This window comes from Dipteris shenzhenensis, chromosome 17 (assembly GCF_047967505.1).
Source record: "Dipteris shenzhenensis isolate YYH24624 ecotype China chromosome 17, Dip_SZ_1.0, whole genome shotgun sequence".
Taxonomy (NCBI): Eukaryota; Viridiplantae; Streptophyta; class Polypodiopsida; order Gleicheniales; family Dipteridaceae; genus Dipteris; species Dipteris shenzhenensis.
Window position 1 is genome coordinate 50,974,882 of NC_141612.1, and position 14,131 is coordinate 50,989,012.

Below are 14,131 nucleotides of genomic sequence, written 5' to 3' on the forward strand. Positions count from 1 at the left end.
ACAACAAAGGACAACCCAGTCTTGTTTTTTGTCCAACCAAAGTTAAAACATCAACAAGGGAGTCTATATCAATGCTCCACCATACAGGTTCTAGGCAAATCATTATTTGCTTAATCTTTAAAGCCCCAAAGCCAACATCTAGAAAAAAAACATAGTCATCCAAAGATCAACCATTTCATATGATTTGCTAGGCATCTTTGTGTTCCAAATCAAGAGCCACAAAGCTATGGAGAGAAGCTTGACAAGAGTCTGTCAGCGGAAGTGATGGTGATAGGCAGAGTTTGCTCTAGGAAAAAGAGTAGGTCAAGTGACTGACCTTCAAGGTTCACAACAAAGGACAACAGTCTTGTTTTTTGTCCAACCAAAGTTCAAACATCGACAAGGGAGTCTATATAAATGCTCCACCATACAGGTTCTAGGCAAATCATTAGTTGCTCAATCTTTAAAGCCCCAAAGCCATCTGAAAAAAAAAAGTCATCCAAAGATCAACTATTTCATACAATTTGCTAGGCATCTTCATGTTCCAAATCAAGAGCCACAAAGCTGACTACACATCACTGCACTGTGTTGGAGAGAAGCTTTACAAGAGTTTGTGAGTGGATGTGATGGCAATAGGCAGAGTTTGCTTTAGGAAAAAGAGTAGGTCAAGTGACTGGCCTTCAGGCACAATTATTTGGAGAGCAAACAAGTCAACTCTTTTGCAATTTGAGTCTAGGACTAGTTGGGATACAAGACTTAGTTTTAGTAGTTAGTGTAAAAGTGGAAAAGGTTCGTAAACATACACTTGAGGGCAATGAAACTTTTATCTCAGCTTTCTAGAACCATGCACATATAGTAGACTAGTTCAATTCTCAACCTTGAATACTCATGGAAAAGTGGAAAAGGTTCGTAAACATACACTTAAGGGCAATGAAACTTTTATCTCAGCTTTCTAGAACCATGCACATATAGTAGACTAGTTCAATTCTCAACCTTGAATACTCATGATGGATGAAATTTTGGGTGGGAAAATTACCATGCACATACAATTGACTAATTCAGTTCACATTGAATGGTAACAATGGATGAATGGCTTTCATCCCTTGTTTGATGCCACTCAAACAATTGTGACCCACAAGAGTTCATAAGCTGGTGTTGTGCTCTCCTAGGCATCAATCTTGAGTAAATGAGGGCAAAGACTCCCCACCTTTGTTAACTAGATAGCTATCCCCGAGATGGCCCCGTCTTCTGTGTGCCCTACATGCCATGTGTGGCCATAATGGTCCTTGCTGGGATTGGCCAGATTTGGCAAAGCAGGTATTTTTGTTGACTGGGATCTGATTGAAATTGCAGTCAATTGATGGTCGGTGCAAAGAACAGCCTTACCCAAAAAAATGGTGTGCCCACTTGAATCCCCAAGGTTACCACAATATTAACTTCATGATCGTTGCGTGTCTCATGGGTAAAGTGAAGATGGCACATATTCAGCCCTCCATGGAAAAAAGCAGACCCTGTGCTAGAGACTCATCATGAATGAGAGGCCAGGGAGGGCTGGAAGCAAGCACATCGACAATTGTAAATATTAAAGGTGATAAGAGCACAGAGCAGCACCCATTTTGACCACCCTCGTGTAGGTATATTGCAACTGATGCGATTTTCATGCAAAGCTTTTTTATTGAGATATATTTACCCATCAACATGAAACTTACCTTGTAATAACTCTTCCAAAAACTACCCTTGGCTGTCACAAAACCAGTTTCAACAGTCAAGTTGACTATAGCTATTCTTTTTAGCAGTTAATACTTTGCATCAATTGACTATCAATGCCTCACAGCACCTAAGATTGTCAATGTTAAACAGGGAGCATATGAAACTCGTCAAGAAAATTTTCATGTGCGCTTTAGTTACTGTTGTGTTTGAAATCTTGTTAGTCTGAAGTCTTCCACTTGAAAATGCAACATGCAAGGTTCTAGTCCCTAAATTGAACTGTGCATTCATGTTGTCACAACATATGTTAACACAGCTAAGACTTTCATGTCCTGAGTCATGAGTAATGATAAACTCTTCGTCAAAATTGTGATTTGATGGCTGGAAGAGTCAAATCACAATAATTTGATAGACTGAAATTCTTACATCATGTTGATGGGGAACACCATCCCCAAGCAATGTACATAGAACCCGTGGTTGACATCAATAAAGTCGTGATGCATTATCCTGTTAGACTAAAACCATTGAAATCACTGCTGTCTCCTATATCAATCTGCTTGAATTATATCCTTTGGGATAAATGAACAAACCAAACCAGAGAAGGATCTAATGTTACACCACAGTCATTAAGACGGTGGCTTGACAATGGAGGCCGATACAGGTACCGGCATGCCACCAGGACCAATGGTATACAGTGTTTGCCTCGGCATTGCTGAAGAATGAACGCTGGTAGCAGCGAGAATTGTGGCAGGGATGTTTGATCCCTGTGCAGGTCCTGTCGGTCTGATATTGAAAGAATTAGGAGTCACTGAAACTGGCATCTGAGATGACAGGGTTGCAGAACCTAGACGAGTGCCTGCAAAACGAATTCGCTCAGTAGAGAGCCGTTGCCTGTTCCTTTCTGTCTGCTCACATTCTTTCTCTAGTGCAGGATCAACATCTCCAAGTTGTTTCAACTTCACATCAAGCTTCTTCAGCTGGACAACGGCAGCATCTAATGTTAGCATAGCAAAAAAATGGATAGAAGTGATGCATGTACTAAATTGCTATATTAGCATACCTGATTATCAACAATGATTGCAGCCAGTCGCTGTATCTCACGCTCCTCATGATCAGCCAGCAACTTCGCCTTCACGGATGCCGCTGCCAAAGCAGCAGCTGTAGCTTTCTTCATGGAGTCTTTAGACAGGCCAACTTGACCATCCTGCATCCTATGCTTGTCTTCAAGGTTCTTCTCTCCTTTAGCTCCATCTTTACCTGCCTCCCCCCAACCCCCAAAAGAAAAAAGACCTACCCTTCAGACAGTGCAACAGCCAAGGTTCCACTTTGTCGGTGTGCAATTTTTTTTGCCCATAATTGGCTTCATAAAAACAAGGTGTAGAATCTGTAGCTTCCAGTTCCACAAGAACCTAACAACACACCTGTATGATTATCCATGCTTGCAGTAGATGCATCTCGGATGGTTGTATGAGAATTTGAGTCTGTTGAGACTGGCACCCTTATAGAAGGTACACTCGTGTTCTGATCCCATGTATCCACTGAAGCCCTGTAAGATCCCAATCAATCACAAGTTCAACCCCAGAATTCGCTGGATCAAGTTGCAAAGCTTTAAGCAGGAATAACAATTCTTAATATAAAATGATTCGGATACTTCACTGGGATGCCTGGTGATCTTCTGACAGACTTGAGAGCGCGGTATGTGCAGCAGCTGCAGCCACACGAGGTCCAACCATGCCTACCAAAAATGCCACCTGCAAGACCACACACCGATGAAAGAATTTCAAATTTTTGAAACTTTACACGTCAGAGCATGATAACAGCCAAATACAGACTAAACAAAACAATCCTCTTCCAGATGTAAAAAGCATAATAAAGTATACCAGTGCCATGACAGGGTTGCCTGCCTCTGCAAATGCCACTTGATCTTCAGGTTCCAACCTGTCCCCGGAATTAAAAATCCCTCGCTGCTCAGTCTCACCATGTAACCTTGTAACCTGTCTACCAGCTGTGAGTAATTTTGTCCCCAGAGTTGGCTCTGGCTTGTCCAATACAGCCAAAGCCCTGACTTGAGAGATGTTCGTATTGATCATATGGTCCTCTGGATTTACTGGTCGGACGGCATCAACAGATTCAGTTCTTCTAGCCTCAGCAGTAATAAATGCCCTGGGTATCTCCATATCCTCTAAAAATCGATCTTCAATAGACAGGCCAATAAAATGTGAAATACACTGTGCCTTGGACTTGGTCCCCACAAATTCTGAGATTTCGGTCCAATTCTCATCATGAATCTCTAGGGCTTCAAGAAGCATCAAAGTCTCTTGGTCACTCCAGCTTCCATTACCAGAGGATTCAGCAGCCTCTGAACACCCATTCAAAACGATAAAGTCCATTGAGGTCATTCCAATGCCAAACTTCCCATCACCAAAACAGTTGCTACAAAGGATATAGTCTGCCTGCCATAAATCCATCATTAACTTAGCATAACTGAAAATTAACTTACTAGGAAACAGGAAAGAAAGTTGAGCTCTTCGAGACAGCCTTCTGTAAGGTGAAACGATAGAATGAATAGACTGAGCCCTCGACATAACATTCTCACCTATCAAAGGAAAAAATATACCCTGCTATGCTCATGCAGAAAAATCAGACCATATTGTAGACGCTCTCTCTCTCTCTCTCTCTCTCTCTCTCTCTCTCTCTACATATATATATATACTTGTTTATTTATATTTACATTTCTTTGTTTCTTCTTCTTTATTATTATTATTGATTTATTTTTGCACCCTTCCAATCTCCTATCTACAAACACAACAGCAGCATCCCACGAGGGGGCTTCTTCATGCATACTCTAAAGATAATGAAATCATGTGGCAGGGGATTTTAATGCACGAACAGGCTCAAGGCAGGCTATCATAACAGGAGTAGGGAAAAACCCACTACGGATGGATGAGGATAGTGAGGAAAGGAGAGGATGGAAGAGGACGTCAAAAGATGTAAACGAGATCCCCACCTGGGAGAAAAGTTACTCACGTTATGTGAATGCTTTGGGCTGTAGATATACAACTCTTGTTGAGATATCGAGCTCCACTCGTGATATGCCAGGGTGACTGTTGTGCATTTATGTCACCGACTTGTTAGCTGCAGATGCAGTTGGTACACCGCCCATGAATAATAGCTAGATGACAGCTATCCTTATGTACTCTAGTTCATGGCTCAGTTAGTATGCCACCTTAGTTAGCTGAGTTTGATTTGAGACCCACATGTAGGGTTCTTCTATTTCTTTGTACTAGAGTTCTTTTGGCTTTCACAACTAAGAAGAGGAAAACTGTTTTCAGCCTCCACCTTTGTGTGTATTTCCCCATTGTGTATATGAGAAAACCGCAAGTGAGACTCCTTCCTTCTCTCCCACTATCTTCACATGGTATCAAAGCCTGGTTCGTGGTAAGGAGCTCAAGAAAGCAAACCAAGTTCGTGGTGTCCTAGTAAGAGGACCAGTGTTGCTTCCCTTTTTCGAGTTTGGGGGCAAATCTCTGCAGGTAGCACAGCCGGAAAGTGCAAGAGTGCATTGTCTCAGATTGAGACGCCCTTCGCGGTGTGACGAGAGGACAGTATATGCTGCGGAATAGGGCGAAGCCCTTTGGTGACTTTATTTTTCTAATTCGAGGCCATTTCGGGACCCGTTTTGGAGGCGGAAGTTCTCTGCAAGCATTGAGAAAAAGGCCATGTTTTTGCTATGCGACCACTGCTCCGCAGGTCGGTGAAAAGTTGCCGCAGAAATTGCATCGTATCCTTGTGTGCAGAGATATTGGGAGTTACAGAATCATCCTTATTGCCTGTTCATGCAAAATCGTCACTAGGAAGTGACTGTGTGGTCAAATACCACTTTCGTCAGTTTTGCAGATTTGCCCCTGTGAGACAGAAGCTGTGTTTTTTGCAGTGACAATATTTTACAGTGTTCTATAATGGCGTCTCATTCTCTTTCACAGATTGTCACTGAAAAACTTAACAAGAACAACTTTCAAGCATGGAAGTTTAGAATGACGAATTTCCTTATGGGAAAAGGCTATTGGGAGTTCATTACTGGAAATGAAGAACCAGTTCTTCCTAATGTTCCCAATCAACAGGAAATGCAGACATTTAAAGGATGGCATGAGAGAGTCAGAAAAGTTATGTACTAGCTGTCTATCAGTATTTCAGAGTCTATGATTGTGCATATTTACGATGCAAGTACGCCAAAGGAGGCATGGGATACTTTGGCAAAAATGTACAGCACAAATACGCAAGCCAGGAAAATGCAGCTCAAGCAGGAGTTGCATAATGTGCAGAGAGAAAATATGAGCATCAATGACTACCACATGAAGGTGAAGAAAATTGCAGATGCACTTGCTTCCATTGGGTCGCCAGTGGAAGATGATGATTTAGTTTCTGTGACCTTGAATGGTCTAGGAAAGAATTATGCACAGTTCCGGACATCCATTGCCATCCGTGAAAAATTTCCTAATTTTGAGGAGTTGTTTGCTCTTCTAATTTCTGAAGAGCAGAGAAATGGCGGTGCATCTTCTTCAGAAGGAACTTCAAAAGAAGCTGTCCTCTACTCAAATGCTGGAAGAGGTAGGAAAGGATTATGCACAATTTTGGACATCCATTGCCATCCGTGAAAAATTTCCTGATTTTGAGGAGTTGTTTGCTCTTCTAATTTCTGAAGAGCAGAGAAATGGTGATGCATCTTCGTCAGGAGGAACTTCAAAAGAAACTGTCTTCTACTCAAATGCTCGAAGAGATAGAGGCAGAGGCAGAGGCAGAGGCAGAGGCAGAGCAAGCCGATCTGGAGGCCGTGGTAGAAATCAAAATATGCAGCAAACTCAAGAAAACCAGTCCTATGGAGGAGGACGTGGTAACTCTAGAGGCAGGGGGAGCCAAATAGGTCGTGGTGGATGGCAGAGAGGCCAGAATGTAAACAGCAATGTTGAATGATACTATTGTGGTAAAATAGGTCATATGGCTAAACACTGCTACAAAAAGCAAAATGACATTATGAATGGAAAATTGCAGCAAGGCAATTATGCATCCTCTAGTAGACAGGGTGATGACAGAAATGAGCATTTGTTTATGGTGCAGCACATGACCAATTCTGTGACAAGTGCAGAAGAAAGCAATGATGTGTGGTATGTTGACTCAGGTGCATCAAACCACATGACAGGTCATGCAAAATGGATGCAGGATGCAAGGAAAATGAAAAACCAAGATTTGAGGAGACTGGTGATGATACTGCACATCCTATTGTGCAGATTGATAAAATTCCTTTGTCTATGCAGGACAGAAAAAAGAAATACCTGTCTGATGTATTTCATGTCCCGAATATCACCAAGAACCTGGTTTCTGTTGGTCAAATGGTTGAGCAGGGCTTGCACGTCAGATTTAATCCTCATGGATGCTTTGTTGAGGATATGAAAAATAACGGTCGCTTGATAGCAAAAGGAAATAAGAAGGACAGGATGTTTACGTTGGATGCGGACATACCTGAATTGAGTGCAGCAATGTTTGTACATGGGACCGGTGTAGTTGCAAATATTGATATCTGGCATAAACGCATTGGTCATGTTAATGTACAGCGACTTAAATCAATGCAGGCCCAAAATATTATTGCAGGATTGCCTAAATTCAAGGTTGCAGAAATGCTATGTGAAGCCTGTCAATTTGAAAAACGGGCAAGGAAACCATTTCCTAGACATATTCAAGAGAGTAAGAGGCCATTGGAATTAATCCACTCTGATGTGTGGACTACTAAAGGTGTGGACTACTAAAGCTGCATCTATTGGAGGCTGTCATTATTTTGTCACTTTTATTGATGACTACAGCAGAAAAGTTTAGGTGTATATTATGAAAAAGAAAAGTGAAGTGTTTGGGCATTTCAAAGCTGTTAAAGCTATGGTTGAAAAAGAAACAGGCCTGCAATTAAAATGCCTAAGGTCAGATGGAGGGGGAGAGTACCTCTCAAATGAGTTTGCAAGGTTCCTGCAAGAGCATGGCATAAAGCAGCAATATTCATGCAGTCATATCTCACAGCAAAATGGATTTGCAGAAAGAAAAAACAGGCATATTGGAGAGGTATCTCGAGCCATGCTAAATGAAAAAGACCTACCAGATTATTATTGGGCTGAAGCGGTTGCTACAGCAGTTTACATAATGAACAGGACTCCCACTGGAACAATACATGACATGACGCCAGAGGAGATGTATACTGGTAGGAAACCACATATGAGTTTGTTTGCAGATTGAAGAAAGCCTTGTATGGCTTGAAGCAAGCACTTAGAGCATGGTCTGACAAGATAGGACAGTATCTTGTCACTATTGGCTTTCAGATTTCCAAGGCAGATTTCTCACTTTATGTGAGAAAAACAGAGAAAAATATTATGCTGCTTGTCATTTATGTTGATGATTTGATCATCACAGGTGATAGTGATGAAGATATCCTTCATGTGAAAATGCTATTGAAGCAGAAGTTTGAGATGAAGGATTTGGGAGAGCTGCGTTATTTCTTGGGCATTGAGGTGATTAGATCACCAAGTGGGATACGGCTCTTGCAGAGGCAGTATGGATTGAACATGCTATCCAAATATGGGATGACAGACTGTAAGATTGAACATGCTATCCAAATATGGGATGACAGACTGTAAGCCTATTTCAGTTCCTTTGGAGTAGAGTGTGAAGCTGAGCGCAGATGCAGGTGAGCTTATGGAAGACCCTAGGAAGTTTGATTTATATGACTATTACCAGGCCAGATTTGAGCCATGTTGTTGGATTGGTAAGTCAGTTTATGCAGGCTCCAAGGAAACCGCATTTGGATGCGGCTAGACGCATACTTAGGTATGTGAAGTCCACATTGCAGTATGGACTATTTTATGAGGCTGGGGTTCAGATACAGTTGCATGGATACACTGATGCTGATTGGGCTGGTAGTATTTCTGATAGACGATCTACCAGTGGATATGTGTTCTCTTTTGGGAGTGCTGCAGTCACTTGGAGCAACAAGAAACAGCTTACAGTTGCCTTGTCGAGCACAAAGGCTGAATACAGGGGCGCAGCAATGGCTGCATGTGAGGTAGCTTGGTTGCATAAGCTACTTTATGATATGCATCAGTCTACAGATGGGCCAGTTGTCATTTATTGTGACAACATGAGCAGTATACACTTGACAAATAACCCAGTCTATCATGTTGGAACAAAGCACATTGAGGTGCATTATCACTATGTGCGGAAGAAGGTTTTACTAGGTCTTATTGATCTAGTTTATGTCAGCACAGAGGATCACGTAGCTGACATATTCACGAAGGCATTGGGCGCAGAGAAGCTACGCAAGTTCAGAGACCTGCTTGGTGTGCAGGAATTGGGATTGAGCTCGAGGGGAAGTGTTGAGATATCGAGCTCCACTCGTGATATGCCAGGGCGACCGTTGTGCATTAGAGAGTGTTTACTTCCTAGAATTGCCTACTCACCGCGGGGACTGGCCTAGAGCAAGCGTCAACTTTCCAGAAGTCCCTAGTTCGATTTCTAGAGCACCCACTAGGCCCAAGTGCTGGGTTAAGGGAAGGCTAAGAGGGGTCTAAATGTTGGGCCCAAGGAAAACCAATGTTCCATTGGTTGGAGAGGATTAGAGCTTTAATGTGGGGGCAAACCAATGTTGTCATTGGTTTTGGGGGTTAGACTTTAATGAGGAGCCACGGCAATTCCTCATGCAAGTCTATCCATCCCTTCCCCTCCTTCCAAACAAAAAACGTACGGATTTGACGTCTTTTTTGGTGCTGCCCTCATTTTCACGCATTTTTGGAGGTCCCTTTCTCTTTATTATCCTTGGTACACATCCCAAGGCACCTCTTTTGCTGCTGTGTGAAATCCTTCTCCTTGCTGTACAGACCTTTCTCCAAGCTGTACGGCTGATTTCTGCTGCATTTCAACCCTTCTTTGCTGCTGGCACGCATCCCAAAGGCTGCTCTCCTACACCAGAACTGCTGGCACGCAGTCCAGGACCTGATTTCCAGTTGGTACAGAACGTTTTCTTGATCGAATGACCCATTCTGAAGCTGTACGGGCAGTTTTGCACCTCCAAAGATGCCATTGCAGATGTTTTAGCCACTTTTTTCAAAACATAAGATAACAAGTTTCAAGTTTCAACTACTTAAGCATTCCAAAAATATATCTTAAACCATAAATAGTTATAGAATCTAAATTCACAAACATTGAAAGACTTGTTGCTTCATGATTCATCAGTCGCCAAACACATCAACGATCAAGGATTGAAGAGTCATGAGGCTTAAAACTTTAAAAGACAAGTCTAGGAAAAACTTCCAAGTTCCAACTTTCAACTTTCAACTTTCAAGCATCAAAGATGAAAACTCTAAAGGCCTAGACAAAAAAGAAATGAGACTACAAAAAAGGAATGAAGCTACAAAGTCAAGACTCTAGCAGTGAGCTAGCTCAAAAGTCTCCATGGTCAACTTCTTCCTCTTCCTCTTCCTCTTCCTCATCACCGTCATCATCAAAAACTCCCCCCTTCAAAAAAAAAAGGTGGCCACATATGAAATTCCATTTTATACGTCTTTTTTTCAGACGTTTGCAAACGTTTGGTATCCCTACATACACGTATGAAAAAACCATGTCTAGCACAGCCCCCGAGTAACTGCATATTTTACTGGAAGAATCTACTATTCTTGGGTGAGCACACCAACAAATCAGCCCTCAATACCAATAGTACAGACACGAGAAGCCCAGAACTCTAACAGAATAAGAAGAAGAAAGCCCTCTACTTCTGGCCAACCAGGTCTCTGCCAACCTGCACTTCCTGGCAGTGTAAAGGCAGCCCTTCCCCTGCCATTCTCTTCACTTGTTCCAGCCCAAAGGGGGCCCAGGAGGGCTCCTATCCTAGACTGGACCTAAACCTGAGGTGGAAACACTACCCTATGGTTCTCCAGTGGGTACTAGTGAACAAGGACTGATCTTCTGACTTGACCTAAGGCTGAGAGACTGACTTATGTAGCTTGTGCCTGACTGTGCCCGACTTACATAGCTTGTGCCTGACTGTCCCCCTTCCACCCTTACAAACCCCCTTGGGGTCTCCTCCCCTCTAGTGCCTGAGGGAGAGAGGCTAGGGCCACTCCCTACTGCCTCCTTTTCAACGGCAACAAGCAGTCCCATTGTAGGACAGCCATACCTCCCAAACCTTATTCAAACACACAGACAGGTTTTGTCTAGGCGAGGAGCATCCTGGATAACATGCTTACTTTCTGGAAAGCCATTGAGTGGGCACGGCAGGAGTCTTGGCCGCTTGCAATCCTACCCTTGGATTTTGAGAAGGCCCACAACAGGTGGATTCAGCCTTCTTGGAATAGTGGGTACAGGGATTTAAGCTTTCTGCGGAGCCTGATGTCAATTTCTGTACACACCGGGGAGGCCATTCCCTCTTGCACTCGGTGAGGCAGGGCTGCCCTTTGGGCCTTTCTTGTTCCTGTTCATGGAGCTGCTAATATTTGGACAGTCACCAGGAATCCAAGATCGTTTCCTGAGAGGGTTGTCTGAGATACTCAAAATCCCCAGCCAGCAACTTAGGAAACTCAACCCAAAAAAAGTTAAGAGCTTACCACCACAAGGCCAAAAAAGGGCGACCTTTGAAACATAACTCCAAGTGGAATTTTTAATTGGGAAAGGGGTGACTGTGAGCCCTTCAGCATATAAGCTAAGAAACAGATATTATGACTCAGAGGAACATAGTATGTTTCTTTTGTAACTCTCCGAAACCTCAATTGTGTCTCCTGTTTAGTACAGAAGGCAACTTTGTCTCACATGGAGTTTTCAACAAATAAGCAACAAGGTACAGTTCAATCAAACGGTGGCTCCCGGATTTAAAAATCCATTTGGCAACATGTAGCAAAAACATACAGGGATTATATATCCATACTCAGATACTTATACACATCAAACCTTCTACCTTTGTTGGCACTTAACCTTACAATATTTACAAAGACTAAACTCAACATTGGATGAAATCTCCCTCAATCTTAATATAACGGTATTCTAAACAACTAATAGTAGAGAGAGAGACAGACAGACAGAGACTCAAAGCAGTATAAATTTAAAGTTTGGGTAGCCATGAGAACCCAGAACCCGGTTTCAATAACTTTCTTTAAGCAGTATGTAGGGAAATGTTAATACTATTAATCATGCTTTCACACCATCATATTTGTTGCAAACTCAAGTCAGAACTTGAGCAGAGACTTAGAGGAAAACCTGCTCGCAGTGATAGTACTTCTGAGGAGAGTGAGCACCACAGGCACTGCAGTAGTTTCCCGTGATAAGACTTTGAGGTGAGACTTGCGCTTCTTTGATTACCCTCTCTGCCAGGATAACGGAGGCTCCAGTTGTAGCTAGATTCTTCGGAGCCAGATTCGCCATTGCTGGAGCTCGCAAGGCTTCATACTGGTATAAGCGCTCCAATGGGGTCAAAGAAAGAGGTAATGAATGCAATGCCCCGGATCCATCCTCACCCAGGTAAACAGGTACCTTCCATGGATATTTAGATACCATGCTCTCCAAGTCTCCTTCAGCTTGATAATTCACAAGGCCCCAGTGAATTAAGAAATCCAGTAATCGGTTTAACTCTTTGTCATCAAGACTCTTTAGTCCTTTGATGTCAAATAAACCAAGGGGTTTTCTGGGATTTTGCCTATATTTGCATATCATAGCATTCCTGACTTGCACATACACCTCAGGAGACTGAAGTTTGGACTTCCCATAGAACAGATGAGGCAAAGCCTGCCGTTCAAGTTTGTGAATGCGATCCCATGCAAACCAACCTGGCCAAAAGGAAATCGGGGGTTCTCCCGTCAAAAGAAACGAAGACCGTAAAAGCCAACATAGACGAGACGCCTCGTTGTATCCCCACGGATTTACAAGACTGAAGTTACCTGCGTGTGTAGGGATTACGTTAATCTCATTTTCTCCGGGATGTTGTGGAAGTGACCTTGTAATTGGGTAAACTTGCTGGTTAGTTTGACCATCGGCTGAAGCTCGTAAGACAGAATCATTTTGACTTAAATCGTCTTGTTTGCCGGGGCTGGAAATTGCCGAAGGACCAGCGACGACAGAGATGACTTGCAGTTGTCCATGCGAGATATTCTCCAGCAGGATGGCCGGGCTTTTCTGTTTATTAGACCTGGCATCGTCGTCTTCTAGTCGAGTGGGCCGTTGCACAGCCTGTTCTCTCTGAATCAGGGATGCTATAGAGGCATGACGCTGCCCTAGCCGTTGCTTGACGACCAAAGGTTCTGTTGACAGCTGTTCGGATCTTCCGGGAAACACCTCCAAAGGCTTTCCGGAGGCAGATAGAGGAATGCGAGACTCCGAAACTGGAGACTCTTGCCTGCCAAACCTCTTTGGAGCGGGCGATGATGAAGGAGATGGAAGTTTGCGCTTGAGCGTCCCCGGCCTGTTGAACTCACCATCAAAAGCCCGACCTTTGTCATCGTCCTCATTCTTGTGCCGAGTAGAGCCAGTTGGTGGTTGGATTGGGATGGGTTGAGCGGAGAGAGCTTGAGGACTCGCGGATCCCACATTTGGAACTGCAGGCAGTGGCTCCCTGCGTGGCTTAAGCTTGATCTTGAGAGCTGCAGCAACAAGAAGAAAGTGTAAGTTCTATGTACGACATCTAAAGTACAGCTAATCTACACATGAAATAGGTTTAAAGAAAGTGTGAGGCTAAAATATGCTTGCTGACATCCACAGATCCCCAGGGAGAGTCACTTGATCCAAATTGGTCCTATCAAAATTTAGACCTGCGCATGGGATGCGGTGCCACAAAGTCAACGATTATGCAGGAACCCTACTAAGAGAGGCTAGCAGGGACCCAAAACGATTGTCTGATCTTGTGCGTTGTTTTGTTCTGATCACTAGGAAAGGAGGAGCAGCAGGAACCCAATACCTGATGATGGAGGAAAGAGCAGATGGGCAATGTATCTAGGTAACAAAACACAGAGGGGCTGAGAGGTAGTGAGGGGAAAGGAGAAAGGGATATAAGGGCGGGCAGCCGCAGAAAGAAGAAGAGGAGGAGGAGGAGGAGGAGGAGGAGGAAGGGGAGGAGTAAATGGGTTTTCGACTTACCAGGAGGGTTGGCCCCAGCAGGGCGTGCTGCCATAGCTCTCTTCTGCTTAGCTGGTGGGTGTGCGTGTCTGTGTGTGTGCCCTGCCACACCCACACCCCCAGCCCCCGCGCCCCCCCCAAACTCTTCTCTCCCCTTTTCCTCCGGGCTGTCCTTTCCTTCACTGCTCCCCCACCTTCTCCACCCAATTTCCGTCTCTCCAATCCACCCCCCCCCTCCCTCTTCCTCACATTGGGTTTTTCAATTTCCTCACCCCCGCCTCCTCCACAATCTGGCCACCCCCTTGCTTTTCAACCACAT

General features: G+C 43.7%; 1 protein-coding gene across 1 annotated transcript; it reads right to left on the bottom strand.

The window, feature by feature from the left end:
* Positions 1 to 1,943: 1,943 nt before the first annotated feature.
* On the bottom strand, positions 1,944 to 13,923 carry LOC147892260 (SWI/SNF complex subunit SWI3C homolog). Its single transcript, XM_087388403.1, has 8 exons — positions 13,834 to 13,923; positions 12,642 to 13,340; positions 11,965 to 12,530; positions 3,567 to 4,139; positions 3,343 to 3,437; positions 3,108 to 3,232; positions 2,747 to 2,943; positions 1,944 to 2,663 (listed from the first exon to the last, which is right to left on the bottom strand). The coding sequence occupies exons 1-8, from the start codon at positions 13,865 to 13,867 to the stop codon at positions 2,313 to 2,315; spliced, it is 2,640 nt and encodes an 879-aa protein (XP_087244529.1). The 5' UTR covers positions 13,868 to 13,923; the 3' UTR covers positions 1,944 to 2,312.
* Positions 13,924 to 14,131: the final 208 nt, after the last annotated feature.